The sequence below is a fragment of the Camarhynchus parvulus genome, chromosome 1A (genome assembly GCF_901933205.1).
Source record: "Camarhynchus parvulus chromosome 1A, STF_HiC, whole genome shotgun sequence".
NCBI classification, from domain to species: domain Eukaryota; kingdom Metazoa; phylum Chordata; class Aves; order Passeriformes; family Thraupidae; genus Camarhynchus; species Camarhynchus parvulus.
The window spans coordinates 46,298,067-46,321,693 of record NC_044586.1 but is presented as its reverse complement, the minus strand read 5'-3'; the positions used below and the strand labels follow the sequence as shown (position 1 = coordinate 46,321,693).

The following is a 23,627-nucleotide window of genomic DNA, read 5'->3' as shown; positions in this document are numbered from 1 at the left end:
GCAGATATATCACATAGGCATGGCTAGTGATTTAATAGACCTGGTAATTTCAGTAGGTACATTTCCAGTGACTGACAATGAATGAAGAAGCTATTCATTTAATTACATTTCTCTACAAAATGCAAAAGTCACATGGTGAAAGTGTTTTTAACTTCTGATGGTGGTTGTCATTCCTGTAGTCTTCTAAGGTTTGCTTAAAGAAAATGATAACATGCAATTGGACTTGGATGTGAGTGACTCCTTTTTATGCTCCACTTGCTGATGAGGGTGTATGTATTGACACATCTTCCCACAGGTTTGCCATCAATTCCCCACCATGAGCTCCAACAGGCCTTTCTTAAACTCCCTTTATTTTATATTGAGCCATACAAGATAGAGAATATACCACTGTTGTCTGGAGGACTTTTTTTCCTTCCTAATTAAATTTCAAACTCTATTTTTAGCATTTGCATTCAGTTTTGTCACACTTGCAAAGCATGCCAACTGCCCCAGTGAGCTGCAGCCTCCTGGCAGCTGAGGTATCCATGTTTGGTCATGCACCCTAAAGTTTTTGGCAACAACATTTTTCACATCCTAAAGGAGGATATTCAACTGTCATTTGTGCCAGAGAGGGTCTCACTGTGTGCTTGATAATTAGAACCTGGCAAGTGTTAATGCATGGTGTTTGTAGGAATGTGCAGAGCCTCAGAGGCCCGAGCAAGGATGAATTCCCTGTTAAATTGTAGTGCATGTAAGAAAGGGATGAACCTCCCAACAGCACCAAGCTGCACCGAAGTACTTCCTGCTGAAACAGAAAAGCACATGCAAACCAGAGGGTCACCCTGGGCTGAACATGGCAAGGATTTACCTTCTGCTCCCTCCCCAGGCATTGTGTGTAGTGAGGAGGCTGCTGGCTCTTGAAAGGAAAGCACCAAAATTAATAGTAACAGCAGCCAGAGAAGCAGATCTCTTACAAAACAAAAACCTTTTCTCTTCTGTCCCCCAAGAGGTTATGGAGTGGCTACAAATGCTTAGCCTTAATCAGAAAGACTCTTTTGGTATCCTCACTGGAAGTAAATGCACTTGTAGTGTTAGCAGGTGGATGGGGATTGCAAAAGGAAAATTCAGGTTTAGTGTCAGAGCACAGTTCTGGAGTGAGAGACTGATTTCCACTGGGCTGGTGTCTGTTCAGTCAATAAAGTTGTTCTGAGATCTCCCTGCTGTCTGTGAGATCACAATTTCTTGTAAATGTTTTTACTAATCAGTTTGGCACAATCCTAAGATTTCCTGTGTCTTTCTTTCATGCTCGGAATACTCAGTTCATGACCTGCTTGTTAAAAAGAATGGAAATTGGAATTTTCAGGAATAGATGTTTTGCTTAGTGAGTAAAAAACCTATTATGATTTCTATTTCATTTATCTGCTATGACCTTTTCCTCTGATATAGTATTAGGGCTGAATCCCAGAAATCAAATTTCTGAAGGATGAGTTTCATCTTTAGGTATAAAATTATTTTGAGGCCCTTTTGCAGCTTCTCATGTGTACTGTTTTTGCCAGTGCAGCTTCATAATTTATTTACATAAGGCATGTAAGTCTCTTCTTCATGACTGATTTTAACATCAGAGACAGAAAATTAGCAATACGCTAAGCCTTAGCAACCCAGTGGTACTGTGTACCATTTTCCTTTGTTTTGGAAACCTTTAATATTGGTGGATGTATTAAAAATCTTCCTTAACAGAGGCAAGTTACTCTCAATGGAATAAAAGTCTTCCTAAACAGAGGCAAATGACTATCAACGGTTGTGTTAATAGCGCACTCAAAAAGTTGGTGTAAAATCAACAGGAAAATTTCTGTGGGGTGAGGATATCCTTGCCTATTTTTCAGTCTCTTGGCTTTTGTGTAGGGTATCTGTTATGCAATGTTTTGGCCATGGGCCCCATCCACTGTTGATATTCCTGTGGTGGGAAGCCTGCCAGTGTAAGTCAGCTGCAGATCTGCTGCAGTGTGTACCTGGTATAATCAAAATTACTAGGACGAAAAACTGAGCATGGGAAGCTTGTGATTCTGTTGACCCTTTCATAAATGCAATATATAGCATCCCTGAGAAATCATGAGAAGTAATCAGAGGAATGTGTTACAAATCTGGTATTTAAGTTCAGACCATCATTTGACTGTGTGTTACGCTGGTTTAGATTGAAGATGCTGGTATTAACAGCAGACTGTTTTACAACCTCGGAGATTCCGAGGTTTTAAACCAGGGAAATCCTGAACATTTATTGGAAAGTAAATTAAATGTAAATAATTAGAATAAAAATGGATCAGTCTTGTGACATAGCAGAATGTTTCAATTCTTAGCTACTATTTTCAATGCATTTTTAACAGAATAAAAAAAATATTTAGGGTTAGAAGGGACCTCTAGAGATCATCAAGTCTGAACTTTTCCCTGAAATATACTTGGAGGTAAAACTGAGTATATATTTTTTTTGTTAAGAAGTAAGTGTGTCTGGAGAAAATGTGTTTTGATGTTGGGTTTTCATGGTATTTTGAAATGACAAGGACATATAAACACTGTTTTTAATCAGTTGAAATCACAGAATTAACTAGGTTGGAGATCTTCCAGATCATTGAGTCTAACCTATGACCTAACACCACTTTGTCAACTAGACCATGGCACTGAGGGCCTCATCCAGTCTTTTCTAAAACACCTCCAGGGACAGTGACTCCACCACCTTCCTGAGCAGCCCACTCCAATGCCCAATCACTCTCTGTGAAGAACTTCTTCCAACCTAAATCTCCCCTGGCCCAGCTTAAGACTGGGTCCTCTTGTCCTGTCTCTGGTTCCCTGGGAGAAGAGTCCAACTCCCACCTGGCTCAGCCTGCTTTCAGGTGGTTGTAGAGTGATAAGGTCTCCCCTGAGCCTTATCTTCTCCAGGCTAAACAACCCCAGCTCCCTCAGCTGCCCCTCACAGGACTTGTGTTCCAGACCCTTCACCAGCCTTGTTGCCCTTCTCTGAACATGCTGCAGCATCTCAGCATCCTTCCTCAATTGGGGGGCCCAGAGCTGGACACAGCACTCAAGGTGTGGCTTCACCAGTGCTGAGTGCAGGAAAGGAATCACCACCCTGCTCCTGCTGGCCACACCATTGCTGATCCAGGCCAGGATGCCACTGGCCTTCTTGGCCACCTGGGCACACATTGGCTCATGTTCGGCCTGAGATAATGTTCAAAATGTTCCCCTGAGATAAGACACTGGAGAAATAAGCTTGAAGGGTCTGACTTAGAGAGGCACAGGATGGTGTGTATTGCAGTGTTTATGGGGTACCCACTTAAAATACACTTCATGAAAGAGAACTTGTGAATTCAGTGGGAGACATCTCATTTAACTGGGAGGAAATGTGTGGGGCAGGCTCCTCTTGCTCCAGAAGAACCAAGAGCCCCATGGATTTTTCTCACAGATACGAAACACCTCACAGATATGGGAGGATGACCCTGAGGGACACAGATTCAGGTAATTGAAATTTCTTGCGGATTGTGACTAATGAGGGACTTGGATACCAAACACAAGTGCTGGCATCCTTGTTGGGTCACGCAGGTACTCTTTATGATAGCAAAATTCTAGACTTCAAATGCCACCCCAACTCAAGAATTGTAAAGCTCTGCATAGGTAGAGCCTGTGATTAGGCAAGAGGCTTCCTATTCAAACAAACTATGCCAAACTTGTTGACAACAAATATTTGGTATCTTTCTCTGACGTATTTATGACTAGGAGGCTGATTAACTGTGTGTTTGATTTATTGCTGCACTCTCTATTTTTAGATTTCAGAGTTTTTTTCCCCTTTCTCCCACAGTTCCACAGGTTGCTCTTCCCATGTTCATCAGAAGAAGCATATGGACAGACTTGTCAGTATAACAGTCAATGTGAGCAGTAATTCTGGCACAAAGAGTTTAACATATTACAATAATTCATTTTAATAACATGTTTATTCGGTCATGACAACAACTATAAACATAAGTACCATTCAGCTCTTTGCTGATATATGAACTTACTAACATCAAATCTTACCAGAATCACATATTCTTACAGGTGTCCCAGACACAACATTAACTTTATTAAGCAAAAGTTCATAAATAGTAAAAATGTCCTCTGTTTCACATTGCAGCGTTCCTTAAGCGTGTATGTACAAGTTTGGAGTAACTTCTCCAAATCTTTGTGTCATAAACTTCCTTAGCTGTTTTAACAACCATAGAGATGATTTCTTTTTGCCTGCAACAAAGCCTTTTGTCCTTGGGCAATCTACAATTAGTATCACTCTCAGCAGACATGAAAGTTCATTTCTGAAATGAAAGTGGTGATGAAACACAATACAATATTATCTGCTCATAGCTTGCCTACACACTCTGCCCTCATTATAAATCTTTCAGTTATAACACAGTCTCCTAAGAACAATATATCTCCCTAATATCAGTTCTTTATCTGCATTACCTCTCTTTGAAGATCTTAAAATGGTTGGCCTGCAGCAATGCAGATATTATACTTAGGGTGGAGTGTGTTTACAGTCAGTTCTTTTCCTTTTTTAATATTTACACAGTATTTCTTAAGGTTGCTACAGTTTATGAACCATGTACATTGACATACATTTTCTGAAATGTTCACAGTGCAGTATTTTGTGGCCTAACCAAACTTTGTAAATGTCATTAAAAATAAACTTTTTTTTTAATATAAAAATATAATACTTTATGTGTTTACACCAGCAAACCCAGTTCTATCCTATTCTAAACAAACTATACAGTAGTATGCACAGAATTCCACAGGAACAGAAATGACATGTGATGTTTGCCCTAAAGTTATAGTACTCTTCCCTAATGAATAGAAGTTTTATTTACTACCTCTTTTCAAAATTGTTTCTCTGGTTATAACTTAGCATTAAAAGTAGATAATTCGCTGGGTTGTGTGATCCAAGAAAAGAGTAAAGAGGGCCTGAAGCCATTTCTTCTTTTGATCAGTCTTCTCTGCTCTTCGGGGCTGGTATGAAGAAGTTACTGATATGCCTGCAATGGTGGGGTCTTTTTAGGTCAGGGCAGCCTGCAACACCTCTGCTCCTTGCTCACCTTTGTTGGTAGCTCTACCCAAGGGAGGTAGCAGAGCTTCAGCTGCTCACCAAGTGACTCACCAGACAGCAGCCTTCAAGTTTTAATTCCCAGAGTGATTCACTGTTTATTGAAAGAAATGGAGGCTTTTCATTTTTCAGCAAGAGATCTGTTGCTGTAGACTGTTTGACTCAAATAAATGACTGAATGTTGGAATAATGTTGACACTAGGAATGCTTTAAGCTAGATGATTTTCCCTTTGTTTTTTGTACCATCTGACTATACTAGAGAACTGGTAAGACATAGAATCAGAGAATCGTAGAATGGCCCAGGTTGGAAGGGACCTTGAAGATCATATAGTTCCAGCCCCTCTGCTGTGGGTATATTGATTAATGTTGAAAATTCCAGGGATGGGACATCCACAACTTCCCTGGACAACCTGTTCCAGTGCATCACCACCTTCACAGTAAAGAATTTTTCCCCAATATCTAATTTAAACCTATTGTCTTTCAGTTTAAACTCATTCCCCTTTGTTCTGTCACTACATGCCTTTGGAAATAGTCTTGTTCCATCTTTCCTGCAGGCTCCCTTCAGGTACTGGAAGGCTGCAATTAGGTCATGCCAAAGCCTTCTCTCTTCCAGGCTAAACAATTCTAATTCTCCCAGCCTTTCCCCACTGAAGAGGTACTCCAACTCTCTAATCATCGTGGTTAATGATTGATGCCCTTCCTGTGATGGGGCCCCAGAGCTGGATGCAGCACTCCAGGTGGGTCTCACCAGAGTGGAGAAGGGGCAGAATCCCCTCCCTTGACCAGCCGGCCACGCTGCTCTTGATGCAGCCCAGGATGCAATTGGCTTTCTGGGCTGGGAGGGCACTTTGCCTGCTCATGTGCAGCCTCTCATGCACCCCAAATCCTTCTTGGCTGGGCTGCTCTGGATCTGCTCCTCCCCAGCCTGTGGTGATAGAGGGGTTGCCCTGACCCAGCTGCAGCATCTTGCCCTTGGTCCTGTTAAAACTCATGGCATTCTCACCAGCTCACTTCTTGAGCTTGTCCAGGTCCCTCTGGATGGCATCCCATCCTTCAGGTGTGTCAACTGCCCCTCTCAGCTTGGTGTCATCTGCAAATGTGCCAAGTGTGCACATTTTGTCTGTGTCATTAATGAAGATATTAAATAACACTGGTCCCAATGCTGACCCCTGAGGGACACCACTTGTCACTGATGGCCATCGGGACTCTGAGCCATTGACCATTACCCTCTGGATGTGACTGTCCAAAAAACTTATTGTCCATCTAACAATCCACCCATCAAATCCATCTCTCTCCAGTTGAGAGAGGACATTGTGGGGGGCTGTGACAAAAACCTTAGAGAAGCCCAGATAGATGACATCTGTACACCTCCCCTTGTCCACTGGTGTAGTCACTCCATCATAGAAGGCCACTAGGCAGGTCAGGGAGGACTTGCCCTTGGAGAAGCTGTGCTGGTGTCTTGAATCCTGGTGAAGGACTGCCCTGTCCTTCATGTGCCTTCTAGGAGGATCTGTTCCATGACCTTCCCAAGCACAGAGGTGAGGCTGACAGGTTGGTAGGTCCCAGGGTTGTTCTTTGTTCTCTTCTTAAAGATAGGTACACTGTTCCCTTTTTCCAGTCACCTGGGACTTTCCCTGGCTGCCATGACTTTTTGAATATCATGGAGAGCAGCTTGGCAAGTGCATCAGCCAATTCCTTTGGAACTCTGGGATACCTTTCATCAGGTCCCATAGACTTGTGCACATTCAGGTTCCCTGGGTGGTCATGAACCTGGTCTTCACTTACAGTGGGAAGGGCTTTGCTCTCTCAGTCCTCATCCTGTTGTCCATCCTTTCAAGAAGTGTGGGAAGAAATGTTGCCGTTGAAGACTGAGGAAAGTCTGAGGACTGAGGGAAGTCTGAGGATTCAGACTTCTCCTTGTCCACCAGCACTGTTTAACAGAGAGGGAACACCTTCTTTGGCCTTACTTTTCTGATTAACATACCTGTAGAAGCCCGTTCTCTTATTCTTTGCATCCTTTGCCATGTTCAGTTCCAGTTTTGTCTTGGTCTGCCTCACTCATTTCTTACTCAGTTATACTTTTCTATAATTATTTTACTGCACACCATTTCTTGATTTTGATTTCTCTTAAGACACCATGAGGCTGGCTGTCTCGGCTGCCTAGGTTCTTAGAAACCTTGTTGATGTAGCTCAAAAATCCAAAGTTTTCCCCATGTGGGATTGAGATACATTTTAAACTCCTGTAATTCTCACTGCATTTCTTGGCCTTTTGTGTGAAAACCACTTCTGCACTGTTCGTTATCCTAAAGTACATGCACAGTAACAGTCCTTCCAGCCATACTGATTGGCATTCTACTTCCATGGCATTTGTTCTTGGGTCTGAGCACACATTAATGACAGTTTGTGGGAACTAACTCCGGAGGGTAGCACACCACATTTCCATTTAGTAAATTGATGGCGTTCTCTAAATACTTGGAAATTACTGTGATGGTTTATGGAATCCTGTATCCTTAAACAATATGATATTGTGTCCTTGTACTAGTGCAACTTGGGCAACAACATAAACATGTGCAACAGTGTTCTCACAAAGACTGGGCAGTAAAAACTAGTGGACAAAATGTTTTGCTTTTTGTTCATACAACGAAGAATGGATTTTCCTTAATTTCAGACATACCCGTCATGTGTCAACATCCACATCTGTGTTGTCTTGTGATGATAGAAGAGAAGGATAGGGAGCAATGGACTTGACATTGACATAAGTAGCATTGACATGAACATAGTGTTCCCCAATAAAAGTGGAGAAGATTGTTGATATTTTTGAAACAAGTTCAGAAAATGCTGGACGCATCTCAGGTTTTGGATGCCAGCACTTCAGCATGACTTCATACCTGCCATTCAAATAGAAAAAGTGTTCAATTATGAAATCACATAAAAAGAAAAAATGCAACTCTCTCTTTCCTCCCACAGCCTCAATTACTATAGCAGAAGAATCAGCAGCATTTGCAGAAGCCTTTGCAAACTATTTACTTACAGTGGATCAGGGCAATATTCAGGTTGCAGCAGCCTTCTTCCTTGTAGTAAGTAAACAGTTATATCAAAAGAATTTACATCAGGATAAGGTGGTGCCCCTCGTGTCATAAGTTCCCATAACAATACACCAAAGGACCACTAAGAAAACAAAGAAATAAATAAAAAGTTAAAGGATTGGAAAGCTTTACATTCCTGTTTTAGAAGATGGTTTGACAGATTTAAGCATTCAACTGCATGGATTTTCCCTTTGAAAAGTTGTTTTACTGCATTCAGCTTTCTTTTAAGTGGGCTAATAAATGCTGTAGGGACTTGAGGAGCCACTTAAATACGAGCCAGAGAATCTCAACTAAGTAAATGAAAGAAAATAAAAGCCTATAGGCCTGGTACTTTGCTGGTATAAATTGGCAGACTTCTTTTGAGGTTAATGGAGCTCTGCCAGTTTACATGAACTGATGATCTGACTAACTGTGTAAATACATACTGAAGACAATATACATGGTGAAAATTCCATGCATCACAGGTCAATCTAAATCTGGATTGAACAGAGAGCTAAAATACAAAGCAATCCAGCCAATGACTTCATTGTAACAATTTTTTCTTCGTACATGGCCAGGTAATACTTGAGATTGCTGTAGGCAGCCAGTAAGTATTTATAAAGCAAATAAAGTATTTTGGAGAACTATTAACTTTTACGAGTCTCCAAGTTAACCTGTTCTGTCAAGATTTCCAGAGCCCCTCCTATAGCAGAGTTCTTGGCTTCTTGGAATGTTCTTAGTTTCCCTTGGAACAGGGTTTAACTCCTAATTTTTTCCTGAGCAATAACATATAATCAGGTCAACAACTTCTTGCTTAGTGATTGGGACAAATACACTTTCTGGATGTAGAAAGACTCTTTTGTTCTTATGTGAACAAAAGCTAGATTCAAATATCAGTTTTCATTTGGAGCTGTTCCATTAATTAAATACTAGAAAGATGCTTCAGGCAATATAAAAGAAATAAATAGGTGATATAAATATGTTTGTACATTACCACATCTGACTTTGTTGTGAACTTCTGAGTTTGTAAACTTTCTAAAGCCATCCATTTCACTGGCAGTTTAGCTCCTGTTTTATTGTGCACACTGTAGTATTCTTTATCATAGACATCTCTAGCAAGACCAAAATCAGCAACCTTGACAGTGAATTTTTCATCCAACCTAGAGAAATGACAAGAGGTATTATTTGCAACTGAGCGGGCAAGATTCACCTTGTTGGTGGATTATAATGACTGACTTGTGTTTTTGAGACTGTGACTTTGGATGGCAGTACTTTATTTGGCATCTATGAACTAATGTAACAGTGAAACAAAAGTGCAGCAATGTATATTTGACACCCATTTAACACAGTGAATGAACTCAGGAAATTACTGATATTGTTTTGATAATACAATTTGAATTACAGCTATTTTAAAACAATTGCTATGTATAAAAAGATTTTTGCTAATAGCCTATACATCCTGATTGAGTTCTACATCATTTCTTCCACAGCTGTTTTTTCTTCTGTATCCTTAAAACCTGCTCATTTTTATTTCCAAGTTAATGCATCACCTTTCCTACTTACTCTCAGTTTTGATAAGGAGGGATCCATCATTATCTCAGTGACTGCCTTTATGTAATAATGTAGTCCTGTAACTAAGGATGAGTTTGGTGTGTATTCTAGGGAAAATTATGGTGTAACAAAAGTTCTGTTGGGGTTACAGCTCAGCCATACCAGAAGACCTCCTTAGCTTTGCTTCTCCTAAGCCTGGTATTTTTCCTGATAAGTAGTATCATCGCTACAGAGTGTGGGTGTGGGCATTTTCAGGCCTATCCTTCTTTACAGGTGCAGACCTAGTCACAGCAAGCACTTCCTTTTGGGCTTCCTTACAGCATCACACAGTCACAGAATGGTGGTTGGAAGAGGCCCCTGAAGACCATTTAGCTCACCACTATCTCCCCTGCTCAAAGCAGGATCTGCTACTACAGGTTGCTCAGAACCATGACCAGGTGGGTTTTGAATATTTGCAAGGATAAGGACTCCACTGCCTCTCTGGCAACCTGAGCCAGTGTTCGGTCATCCATACAATAAAAGCATTACTATGTTTAAATACAATTTTCTCTAGTTCAGTTTGTGCCCACTGCCTTTTGGCCCATCCTTGGGCACCTCTTAGAAGAATCTGGCTTCCTCTTCTTTAATCCACCATATCAGTTATACATATGGATAAGATCCCCTTAAACCTTCCCTAGGCTAAATGATCCTGTCTCTCTCAGTGTCTGCACATGATATTCATGTCTTGAATTTATGAGGTTTCTGTCTGGAGAACTCTGGTCTGTTGAAGTCAGTGCATAGGACAGAACTATTTGCTGTATTTACTGATGCTGTAACTTAATCTGATGGAGGCCCAGTGCAGTAGGGCCTGTACTGAGTGTTGGATTGCACATGGCCACTGGGAAAACTGGGTCTTGTGGCTGCAGCTCTCCAGGCTCTGAAGTGCTGATGCCTATAGAAGTACATTCAGTGGTCATGTGAGACACCCTGAGAGCTGTTCCTTCCTCACCCAAGGAAGAGACAGTAGGCCAAGGGGAATGTCCTGTTGCCACCATTTGGACTTTGATTAGCTGAACTAGGTCTTCTGTTCAGTAACCCAATGCATTTCTTCTTAGGAAATATGAAAATCTGCTTGTGGCTTTTTTTCATCCCTTAAAAACACCAATACCTGTAACAAAATGTTCTTTTTCAGAGGCTGTTCAGCTGCACAGGTGTGCACCCTTGAAAAAGAGTAAAACATCTGATGTCCCAGGTTAATGACCTTTTTGCAGCCAGAGTTCCAGTTTATGATGTGCTAAAAATAAACTTTAAGGCTGTGCCTCATTAATTCATAACACCAGTGATAAATCAGCATAATCATATTGGCAAATCCTGTATCAGTTTGTCTTTGTGGGAATGGAACTGTCTGGCTTCCCAGACACTAGTAAGATTCTTTGAATGTTAATTTGTGTGCCTGGTTGTGCCAAAGTAAGCTCATACTCATGTAATGAAAGACTATTGTCAAGAGGTCTCACTGGTGTTTCTTTGTGTTCCTGTTTTTCTCACCAAGTTCCCCTGTGTTCCTCTCCCTCCTGGTTAGGTGTGGCAGCAGAGACATGCTGCTTCTGAAGAGGCTGGGTGTAAGCACAGCAAGTTGAGGCAACAGCAGTTTAACTTCCCTTAGGAGATGCCTTTTAAACTCTAACCAATGATTTTGAGAGGCTACGCTTTCACCTCAGCTTTCTTATTTCTCACACTCAAAAAAAGCTTATGTGTTAGAAATGAGCCCTTAGCAAGATGAGTAGCTCATCAGTATGCAAGACAAACATCAGTATAATTGCAGAGCAATGAGAAAACCGCCATCTTTTTACTAAAAAGTAGCAGAATCCTGGAAACTTCAGTCTATCTCATCTCACCTCACCCCACTATTTTACACAGAAGAGTGTGGTAATGTGGCTGAAAGTAGATGTTTGTACTTACATACAGTTTCTTGCTGCCAAATCTCTATGGACAAACTTTTTACTTGCAAGGTATTTCATTCCTTTTGCAACCTGAAGGCCAAATCCAATTAAATCTTTTACTGTTGGATTCTGTAAAATACAAACATTTATGATAAAATGAATGCAGGAGCTTAAGGATCGGACTGCTTTATGCTGTGACTCTAGGTTTTATGCACTTCTCCTGTCACCAGAATGATCAAGAAACGTTGGTGCTTGTAGTGAAACTGGTTAAAGTTTAGTTCAGCTTCTTACTCCCAGTGAGAAAGCACACTATAAGGAAACCAAAGAGCTGGCAGTGCCCAGAAGAGTAGAGTTTTCAGCATAAGCAGCATAACCTGCCCTGAGAAGTGGAACAGTATGCTGAAACTGCAGCATCACAGATGATACACAAAATTCACATATGTGGACTTAAGGTGATAGCATGTAACTCAGTAGAAGGCACTAACTGCGAACTTGGAGCTCATCAGCTGGAGATGACCAAGAGAAGAGAAAGTCCTATTTGGCACAAAATAGCTGCATCTGTATGATTTCATGAAAAAGGCAAATGAGACCTTAGCAGTTACCAGAGGAAGATTTTTGGCAATGATTGTTAACTCTTTCTTCTTGCCAACATGATGAGATGATACTCAAAATGTTAAATATCAAAATAAGTACACACATAGACCTGTAAATCTTTTATGGCAATCATATGACTTGTAATAGTAAGGATCCTACAGATTTTTGTGGTTTTGACATTGCTCCTTATAATTTTCTTCTGTGGAACAATCTGATTCAACTGTGGTCATTATTCTATTTATTTCAGGAAGGACCATGGCACTATTTACAGACAAGGGTCCTGGTGCTTGTAGAATGAAAGAAGCTCAAATGGGAGCAGGTTCCAGCCTCAGAAAGCTTAACTCCTCCAAAAATTTGTTGAAACGGATTTTTTTTTTTAATTGTACTGGCTATTGCTGATTGCTGTAAAAGCAAGTACAAAATCCTATTGGCTCAGAAGTAACTTTATATTGTTCTAACACTGTGAAATAGGTGAAATACTACAGTGTTAAATGGGCTTACATTGCCTGAGGTAAGATCTGTGATCTCCTACTTGACAGAAAGCAGTGAGGCACATTTGTGGAATCTACAGTCTTTCAATGGAAATGGGGAAGGTTGCTCATAAAAGAGTATGCATAGTTTGTATAACAGCTCCTGTTTTTCTTTCTTAAGATAAGAAGAAAAAATATTGATAATAAACGTACTGTGACACTAGCTGCACATGGAGCTCCCTTACCTAGGAATTGGAAAAGCAGATGCTGATGGCTGGCACTGCTGTGCTAAAGTCAACAGAGATGTGCCAGTTTAACCAGCAGAAGATTGGGCCCCTGGATGTAGATCTCAGTAACACATTTGTTTATAAAGAGGCTTATGGATGGGAAATGAGAAATACTTATTGCTGATAATTTCTGGGAAACGTTCTAGAGAGGAATTTGAGGGGGAGGGGAAGGAGTGGCACTGCTGTGGCTGGGCTTGATGCCAGACTAAGCAAGTGCTAAAGGTTAAGGTGTAGGAACAGCAGCAAGTTGCAGACGTAATGTAATTATGAGAGCCTGTAAGTGTTGGAGCAGGGCGTGGCCAGACTTGCATTACCCTCTACACCTCACCAGGTACTTACATGAGTCTCATTCCTAATGAAGTTTCGAAGATCTCCATGTTTCATATATGGAAGAACAACTAATGGGGATCCTTCGTTGGGCAAACATATTCCCAGGAGTGACAGAACATTCGGATGAGTGAAATCTTTCATGATTATTCCTTCTTTCAGAAACTGAGCTACTTCTTCCAGGTCTGTAATCCCTGAGAAATCCAGTCATAAAATGAGTTAATTAAAAGAAACAGAAAAAAACTAGGGTTCATTTCTCTACAGCATGTCATTGCACAACAAAGTGATAATGAGAGACTACAAACACGCTCTCCACCTCCCACATTACAATGAGGTTATATGCATTGGTTTTCCTACAATGACCAAATAAAGGCTGTTGGTAATTTTAATTTTGTTTCTTCATTTCTTATTTTGAATGATTATAAATTAAATAACAACACTTGAGTAAAGTTCTTATAAATGTTATACTATCTTCCTGTTTTTTCTGCAGCTTTGCCCACTCTTCAGCAGTTTAACTTCCAAACCAAAATCTTCAGAACTCGGTAGAATGAAAAAATGACACTACCTTTCCCTCATTTTCCAGAGTCTTTTTCTTTGTAGAGGAAATATATGGACATTTCCTTTGATGTAAAACTATATGCCAATGTGTTGTGGTAATTTGGAGTAATTGGAATTGCTCCAAAGACAAATCTGATTCAGCTGCAACTAAGAATCTTTGTTTGTGAATGTATACTTCACTGGAATTTATTGGTTCACCCCAGTTATCTTTGGAATTAATAGTAATATCTCACTATTTAACATGTAACTCACTATTCAGTGACTTCACAGCGCAATGAATTTTCCTGCTATCGTTATCCAGCAATGTCCCATGGTACACACAGCCAAAATGTCCTGTATAAGAAAATGAGCAGTATTAGCTTTAAGAAGCAAAATTAGCTTTCTGGTATTTTCCACTGGGTAGCCATTATACTGTAAGAAAGTGATCACACTCCATTTCTATCCAATTCCCAGCATTTGTAATATACACTTCCTAACTAACATATTAAAATTAATGGAATCGGACCATTACATAAAACCACCATTCATAAAATCACCATTACATAAAACCACCACTACATAATATCACCACTACATAAAATGAAAACTCTACTTGCAGCATAATTGGTGTTTCTTGACCTAAATGGAGAGTATAACTAATGGCAAGGCTGGCGCCATAAATATTTCGTGTTCTTGTAATGACCAAGCACACGAAACCCACGTCAGCCCATTCCCATCGTCTTCTTCTGTGACATGGGTGTCAAAGGAGGACACCTGGAAGGCACAGGGAGCAGTTCGGAGCTGACATGACCACTGGATTGGTGGTTCCCAGTGATCTGCAAGCCCATGCTAAGTGGTCCACTGGACTGTACAAACTTGATGCATGGAAAGGACAGTCACTCTGGGATTACAGTGGCTCAAGTCTTGCAATTCCATGGAAAATGTTGAATGTTAAAAGTGATGTGCTGGCTGTGGATGGTTTGGGAGTTGCTCTACTGATCACAGACTGATGACACCACTTGGCAGTTTTTTTCTGTGGCCTAGTTCCAAGTATAAAATATCACTAAAAGATGATGAACAAAATTTGCCTTCTTTCTCATGGTGTGAGCAGTGAAATGAACTGCCAGGGACACAGAAATCCTGTGCTTTCCTGCCAAGCAAATGATGTTATCTACCAAAACTTACTATGAGAAGTCAGGTTTACCAGTTTGGGAAACAGTGAAGTTTGAGGTCCAGGTTCACACATTAATTTCTCCAAATCAAATTATGTATGTACAGTTGTGGCTTCCTTCACAGATGAACATTTACTGGAAACTTTTAAAATACTAATATTTGCAGTTAGAAAGCATAATTTTTTTTCCTTAAGTGTGAGCTCTACAGAGAAAAAGACTATCTGATTAATTTTACTACGTTCCAGTCATAAGCTCTGGTCAGAGCTCAGTTTGCTTTGCTTTTGGCTTGAAGTAAAATTAATCCAAAGTTTGTTTTATAAAAGCAACTCAAATCCCATCAGACCACAGATTGCTTGGAGCCTGGGCACAAATCCTAAAGCTTGGATTGGGTGTGTCTAAAATATTTTGGGGTTTGGCCCATTTCTGGTTAGAAGGAAGAAAATTTAAAACGGTTAATTATCTCAGTGTCATTCCAGATATTTTTCAACATTTAAAAAGTGGGAAATTACTTGGAGTTTTCCAAAACAAAGAAGAAAAGAAAAAGGCGCACCCTTGCTTTGGGGATGATGAAGTGTAATACATAGAAGTGAAACACACTGACTGTTTGTTTGATTTGTGGCTCTTGCCCTGCAGAAGAGACATTAGGAATATAATTTATAGCCAATTTTTTATCAGTATTCTGATACTCAACAAGAGACCTCTCATGCATGATCTGTAGAAATACCAAAACACAGTTTGTACTTTGGTTACTAATAGGTACTCAGTCATACAGAGTTTAAAAATGTCCCAAACAGAAATACTGGCTTGGGCTATGAAAGGTAAAGGGAACTTGCTTATGAAGGTGTAGAGGAATAGGAGTGATGAGAGAAATTTAGAAAAATAGGAGACTTGCTAAATCAGGGACAAAACTAAGTGGAAGTGAATCAACTACTACATATTTCTGCAACTGGCATGAGAGGAATGAGGTGATATGAAGAGCATTTGCTGGGAGGAAACAAGCAGCAAATTCCTCAGAGCTGGTGGAAACTTGAGGAGGGAAAAGGGGTGTGGGCATTTCACCTGGGCTGTGGGGTTTTTACTGTATACACTAATGACTGCAGGAGTCTCCTGTGTCATGCAGCAATCCTGACAGACAATAGGCTCCAAGGTTGAGGTCACTTGTGTTCCTGCCTCAGCATCCCCTGCCATTTAGGTGTGTGCCTTAGGTTTCGCATAATATCCTGCGGCAGATTCACTCCCATACCACAGCCTGATGGATCAGAAGCCCTGGCTGAGCTTTCTGTAGCCTGGAAAAGGGTGAGAGTGAGGGAGTTGGAGGGGGACCAGCAAGTCCATGAGTTTAAAAGATCCTCATTAGTTGGCAGGCTCCTTCCTCCTGATGGTGTCTTCTCAACTGATCAGATGCACTGACTTCAAAGGAGAGCCCCTTCACTCCCCCCTTTATTCAGTACATGGTATGCAATGCTAGAAGAGCTGAAAAGCTTGAAAAAAATCTCTGTATGGGCACCTTATTCAGAATGGTTTATAACGAATGGGTGTGCAAAAAGAGGAGCAGTTTGCAATGTAAGAGTTGCAGTACCCACCTCTTCCTATGACTTCACTGAAGTGCACAATCAGACTGTCAGCACCAATAACCACGTGCTGCACTTCTTTGACCAGGTCAGGATTTAAGGCACTGATGTCTATGTGGACATTGGTCTGGAGAAGTGGACTGGCTAAATCTGAGTCTCCACTAGACAGAATCGGGGAGAGGTCAGAGTGAGGATACTGGGCAGGCCTGCACGATCCATTCTGAGACATGCTTGGAAACTGATCTGGAAAATGAACAGAAACTGTTATAATCCTTTCAAACTTCTCCTTGAAAAGTGAAGAGTTTTATTGCATTGGTAAGAAAGGTTTGATTTTATCAGTTTGGAAGTAGCTTGGCTTTATGGAAGTTTTGGTCACAAAGGGAAAATGAAAATATGCCTTGGTAATCTGCCAGCCTCCAGGAAAACCATGTCACTAGAAACTTATGCTTGTCTCAGCTCTACTTTTAAGAAACTAAATGGCAAAACTTCCACTTTTCTGAGGGGATGGAATGAAGCCTTGTCACTTCTTGCCAAAGAGAGGTTACGGCATTTCTAGCAATTGGGAGTAACAAGATTAAAACAGAAAAATGACAGCAATATGGGAGGAGGAGGTAGTGAACAATTGAAAACATGAAGCTTTTTATTCTTGTCATGTTCTAATTTGGTAGGGAACTTTACACTTCACGAAGGTTTCCAAAGTGCTGGTGAGTAGCTGTATTTATCCAATGGTAAATATTAAACCAGGGAAATGCCTAGAGGTGATTCATTTCCTGTAACTGCTGAAGATATTACAGTTGGTGCTACTCATGAAAATAACATGAGCCATCTGATATAGCAGAAACTAAAATATTTCAGTAAATCCAGGAGTATCTATTTTGAGTTTTTATCAACAGCATGTTGTTCAGGTATTTCAAATTGGTTTTATTTAAAACCTTTTCCCTAGCATTTTGTGTGGCTGAATGAAAGAACTATGTTTAGTTTACATCAATTTGAGTCTGGAGCGATTTCAGTGGAGTTGATGAGCTGAATTTAGTTCAGGGTCAAAATCAAAAAAAGGACAGTAAATTTACTAACAGAAATTATCAGATATCTTATTACAAAAAGTAAAAAATATTTTACAGACATTATTTATTTCTGCATAAAACTTGTGAAATTTTTATAAATTGCTTTTATCCCTTAGGGGACTGAGAAACACTGTTATTTTATCTAGGAGCAAAAATACCAGCTCTTACAACTTACAAATGAGTTTATTTGTAACTAAAGGCAAATATCTATTTAATAAACACAGTAAAATAATCTAGCCACAGCTGCAAAATAGTATTTACAGCTGTGAAATGTAAACCTGCATGTTTTCTAATATTTCTTTTATTTCATTCTTTGATAACATTGACATCAACATTGCTACAGGAACATTAGATGAACAGACACCCTTCTTGGATGCACTCTCCACTGTGCTTTGCCAGTACACAGTGGCTGCAGGACCAATGCGGATTTACCTTCCACCAAGGATCTTTGCATAGTTTTGTCTCATGTGCCACTTCCCCTTCTAACCAGTAGCACAGGCTTTTCTTTCCCTTTGTAAATTTTTCAATCAAGAAACTTCCTGTACAAGCTGGTGGCAGCAATTAAAGAATAATAGGGGAAGCTGGGAGCAGGCCTCTGTCTCAGATAGTTGTGATTGGGGCTTGCAAAGGTGGAACAAAGATTTGGAGTTATTTCTGTTGAGTTGTATACAGCAGCACCTGAAATAGTACAAGACTATGCCGATAGCAAGACTAACAATTATCTGTGATATCTCACACACCATAATGTGGAAACTCCTAATAGATAAAGGCTCTTTAATGGTAATCACAGAACATGGTCTCCACACGTGTTAAAGGAGCTTAGCATGGTGTGAGAAGTGTAGCAGACTGCTCTTCTGAAGAGTACTCACTTTAAAGTCACATTATACAGCACAAAAATATATTTGGTGTAGGATTATTCTTCCCTGACACTGGCATAATGGCACATGGCATATGGACCTCCACTCAATTTGTCACAGGCTTCATATCCTTTTAGCTTAACTTTTAAAGTTAACATTTCTGCATTATACAATGTCCCATTTTACAGGAGGGGCATTAACAGATGAAAGAATATCAGTTTACAGAACTCCATGTCCCATGTTGAGCCAACAGAACTGCTTTATCATAACTGTAGGAAGTCACTGGGACACACTAAACCTACAGCCACTTGATGTTATCATTAAAATCAGCCTTTTCTGAGGGGATTTGTGCATGGTGTGATGGATCTTATGACAACACAGAATCACTATACACACTAGCTCCTAATAACTTGTGGAGCATACTTATAGAGAGTTTTTACTAATTGTATTTTATTTATTCCTTCCACCTGAGTAAAAGTAAAAATCCTATGCACTTTGATCTTGGGAAGCACCTGAGAAGCTCAGTTAAAATAGCAAGCCTGTGAATACATGAGAGTCCCAAAAAAGCAGACACAGACAAATCAGATGAGAAACTGAAATTAGGATATTGATCAAAATAGCTATCATCTGAAGACATACGAAAATCAAGATGTGTAAAATATCCTCCATACTGATTCCTAATTAGAGTCATACCTTCTAGAAAAGTTGATCTGTAGTCTACAGATTCGCTTGAAACCATTTCTGTTGTTGGACTTACACTCCTTGCACTCACCAGCCTGTCCAGGTGAGGAGTGTGCACTCTGCCATCATAACGAACTAGGTCACTTCCCAGATCTGGAGGGGGAGAAGAAAGCAATATTAGAAAACCCTCATGTTTTCAGTATGCCAATATTGATTTATCTATTTATTTAAATTTAGATTTTCTGTTCTGCTGGGAAGAGGGTTAGGTTCTTGCTGTGGCAGATGTGCAGGATTTGAGTTATTTTTACAGTGCAAGATTTTCTGGAAAAAAAATCTTGTGTTGAAGACCCAACTCTTAGCTATTCTGGAAGATCAAAGACTGCTTTGAAGACTCTAGGGCGAGCTTCATGGTCTGACTGTGATAGTGCATCAGGACAAAACTTGGTTATGCTCTAGCTCCCCTCCTCCTCCCACCTTACATAGTGTGGCTGCTCCCACTGGAAGGAAACCCAGAAACCCAGACACAGGGGCCAGAGAAGAACAGGAGTCTGACCAAGTTCCTGATTTGGGGTAAAAAAAGACCAGGAGACTGCAGCACGCTGTGTCTTGCACAACTCATGCACAGCCTGGATGAAGCTGAAGTACTTGTGATTCCATGCATGTCATTTACTCATCCCCACTTCCAAAGCTGATTAGGGAAAAGAAGTTACTAAGTTTTCCTAATAGCTCAGAGTCCTCAGAAATCCTTCTGCTTAAGGCATAATATGGCCCTTCACCCAGCTCAGGCTCTTGCCAAGCCCTGAAATGCAACTAAACATTAGGACTTGATTGTGAAACCTCTGCTGACAGGTTACAACAGGGCAATGCACGGCGGTTCAGCAAAGCATAAAATTATGTCAGTTTTTAAAATCTAAGATAATAATGGAATTATTTGATGGGATTGACTATTATGTACCTTTAATTTGTTTCTTCTTCCTTCTCCAGAAGAAAACCACCAAAAAGATAAAAATTAAGATTGATGTTGAAAGAATTCCAGCAATTAGTCCCGTGAAATTCTGATCTTGCCGGATCAGCACTTTTCCGATAACTGTTGACAAAACTTCTTGCTTCCACTGAAATAACAAAGAAAAAATAGTGTAATGATTTCCAAAGACAAGTAAGAACTAGATTATTAGTACTAAAGTATGAGCTGATATGTCTCATATGTATTAAATCTTGATTTTGTGATGCTGTACTGTGATAAGACACTGTGAGTGGAGAAATTGTTATATTGGTGTACATGAAAACAGAGCTACATGTTTATGACTCATTTCTCACCTTCAAGAGCTCTGGTAGTGACACAGCTCTGTATTTGATACACCACACACACAGCATGCACTCACATGCACTCTGGATAACAGTGTTCCACTGTTACCAGATGCTAATTCAAAATGTTAAATTCCTGCTTTTACTCATATGCTGCAGGGAATGGGCCTATGGCTATATGGGCTGACATGTACATTTAAAAAAATAGCCCAACTGTCTTTAATGTGTGTCCTTATGGCACAAATATGCTGTAACATCAAACTCACTCTCTTGTTGACAGCACGCTTGCATTTTAGTTCCCAAGGTCATGTGAGCCTGTCCCTTGCCAGCTTCTAGCTTGCTGACAGTTTAAAGAAACAAAACTAAAGAAAAAACTAACCCCAAAAACTAACAACCAAACAAGCACCAACCAGCTAACAGGGAAAAACTGTTTTAGGTCACACAGCACTAGCTCAGTCAGTTGGAATGCATTTGGCCATCTTTTCTCTTCCTCCTGTGGAATTCATCCCTCTGGGTACTGTAATGATGGATTTGCCCGTCAAAAGAGCAAATTTTCTTCTTCGCTGGGCAGACTACAATTTCTGAGTCTCCTTGCCAGTAAACAAGTAGAAACCTTGTTTAACCCCTTTATGTTTTGTTCTTTTCTGTGCATGAAACATGTCACACACATCTGTTTCTTAGAAGTTAAGAAAATATCACAGAGTAGAACTAATTGAAGGCAATGTTAGTCCTGGTCTGATATGTAAAAATACAACATATTAACTGAGTGCAACCTGTGCACAAGTATTATTATATGAAACTAGGCACTTAGAAATCTGGGAGACCTACATCAAAAGGAGAGCTGCATCTGATTTTATAGTTTGCCTGATATATCCAAGAAAATTAATACTTACTTTACAAAGAAATTGATATTAAAATAAATTACTAGTTACCGTATTAATAAGTCAAATTAGTTATTACTATTTACTTAGATTGCAGTAGCACATAGGAATATCATACAGCCCAGGATCCTGTGAGATGAATGTCATAAAGACATTGAAAAAATAGATGTCCCTGCTTCAAAGAGCTTACATAGACTTTGATCCTAATCACACTTACATGACCAGCAGTCTCCACTGTTTTCAGTGAATCAGAGTACAGGTTCATAGTTTAAAGGTAATCCCATTCCAATTTCATTTTTCTATATCTTAAAAAAATACAAATGTATTGAAAGATTTATGTCTTATTCTATAAATCAGTATGTCTACAATTCAAATTTGCAGTAGCACACTGAATGACTCTAATGAGACCACCTTTAAAGCAATGACTCAATCATTTGTCCAAGTGTCTTCTTCTTATAAAAAGAATTGAAATGAAATTATAAAATGCAGACCAAAAAAAAAATCCTTCAGGAAAGATTTGATCCTCTTGACTGCAGCAGAATGTTTTGTTGAAAAAAGGGCTTGTGAGTTCCAAACTAAAACTGCTCCATTATAGCTTCTCATTCTTCCCCACATGTTTCCTCTTGTGTTTGGATTAATAACTATAATTTTATTTCTGTGCTTAGTTCAGGTCCTACTTTGTGCCTAAGGCTCCATAGAGTCTCTGTACAAACAGGTAATAACAACAATGACGATCATATTTATTTTAAAATAGCTGATATTATTTGAATTTCCATCCCAAACAAACATGGATAGAGATATCTCTGTAAGCAAAGGCTTAGGCTTAAATTTTATTTAGGCTTAAAGTTTATTGGTTCAATAGTGACACTGTGAGTAATAATAAAAATGGCATTAATATCTCACGTGTGGTGTAGTTGCCTCACCTCTATATTTAGCTCACTGTTGGATTTCAGGAGATCGCTGGGAACTGTGCACAGAATGGATTCCGACTGCAGGAGAAGGTTTTCGCAGCTTTTGTTTCCAACTTTTAGCACCTCACCTTTAACAGCTTCTGAATCAATATAATTTCCCTTGGAAAAAAAAATCAATTTCATATTACATAACCATCTCATAAAAGTTAAGTAGTTACAACCTTGGAAGATATTTTTAATGAAGAATAAATTGTGAAATAAAAGACTAATGAGAATTTACACTGTCCTGTCAATATGCATGTATAGGCTTATTTCATGTAAATGTGACTTTGACAGGGGGGCCAGTGTAGGATGGTAAACTTTACAGATAAAATCTGCTGTCTCTCATACAGCTCATAGAGACTTCTGAAATTTTAAATGTCTGAGGGATTAATCCTGTTGGTCCTGTTTAGATTTTTGCATAATTTGTTTAAGAAAGGACACATTATATAATGCCGTTGTTTACACTAAACTGGCATTATATTAACCACAAGCTAAAGGCATCTCAAACATTTTGTTGTGCAAGTGGTTATGGTAGCAGAAATGAAGCTTTCAAAAAGAAGTAATTAATTAAAATAATACACAAGTCTGTTAAAATCATGTTTCACAGACCATGTTCCTCATCTTGGTAAAGATGAGGCATGAAAAGTACACTTCTTACCCAGAAAACCTGCCCTCACATCCCAGACTTGGGTGAGAAATTATTGCTTCTGATATTGTGACAGTAGAATCCAAAGGCCAAGTTTAGGATCTTTTGTGCTTAGGAGTGCATCTCTATTTAAGAGCTGCCCTAGCCCATGTACAGCCCAGCTCAAGATGAAAGAAGAGATGTATTAAGTGGGATTGAAGGAAACAAGGGAGAAGGGAGGGACTAATACAGGCTATTTATATGGGCTGGATCTGGGAGTTTTCCATGAGAAGGGAGGAAGGCATCACACCTGACACCACTGTGAAGCCTTGTATATTGGAAAGAAAACAAGAATCCCATTCTGAGGGGCAAAAAATAATCTTACTTTGGCATATGTTTTAGATCTGCTTCAGAATGAGACTGAACCCTGGGAAAACTGTAATAAATGCATAGGAGAGCCAGCTTAATGTCCTATTTTGATGGCAAAGCCATACCCCAGGTAAATGCTTTTTAATTGCTAGCCATAAAAGTCCATTTTCCACTCTGTCTAGTTGAAGCCATTCTGTTTGGTTATAATAATGAAATATTCCTGGGCTGGGGAGCATATGAAGGCTTATTGCTTATTCTTTTGGAGACTTGTGGCAGATCAAGAGCCATGTCTTTCCTCTGAATG

General features: G+C 39.7%; 1 protein-coding gene across 1 annotated transcript in view; it reads right to left on the bottom strand.

Moving 5' to 3' along the window:
• Positions 1-3,948: 3,948 nt before the first annotated feature.
• MET (MET proto-oncogene, receptor tyrosine kinase) overlaps positions 3,949-23,627 on the bottom strand; it is a 90,026-nt gene continuing 70,347 nt past the window's right edge. The window contains exons 13-22 of the mRNA XM_030960651.1: positions 22,300-22,446; positions 20,146-20,302; positions 19,203-19,343; positions 16,601-16,831; positions 14,119-14,199; positions 13,321-13,502; positions 11,650-11,759; positions 9,155-9,320; positions 8,127-8,263; positions 3,949-7,983 (exon numbers count right to left, since the gene is read on the bottom strand). Coding sequence (XP_030816511.1) covers positions 7,773-7,983; positions 8,127-8,263; positions 9,155-9,320; positions 11,650-11,759; positions 13,321-13,502; positions 14,119-14,199; positions 16,601-16,831; positions 19,203-19,343; positions 20,146-20,302; positions 22,300-22,446 — 1,563 coding nt within the window. The 3' untranslated portion in view covers positions 3,949-7,772. The remainder of the gene's footprint in view (positions 7,984-8,126; positions 8,264-9,154; positions 9,321-11,649; positions 11,760-13,320; positions 13,503-14,118; positions 14,200-16,600; positions 16,832-19,202; positions 19,344-20,145; positions 20,303-22,299; positions 22,447-23,627) is intronic.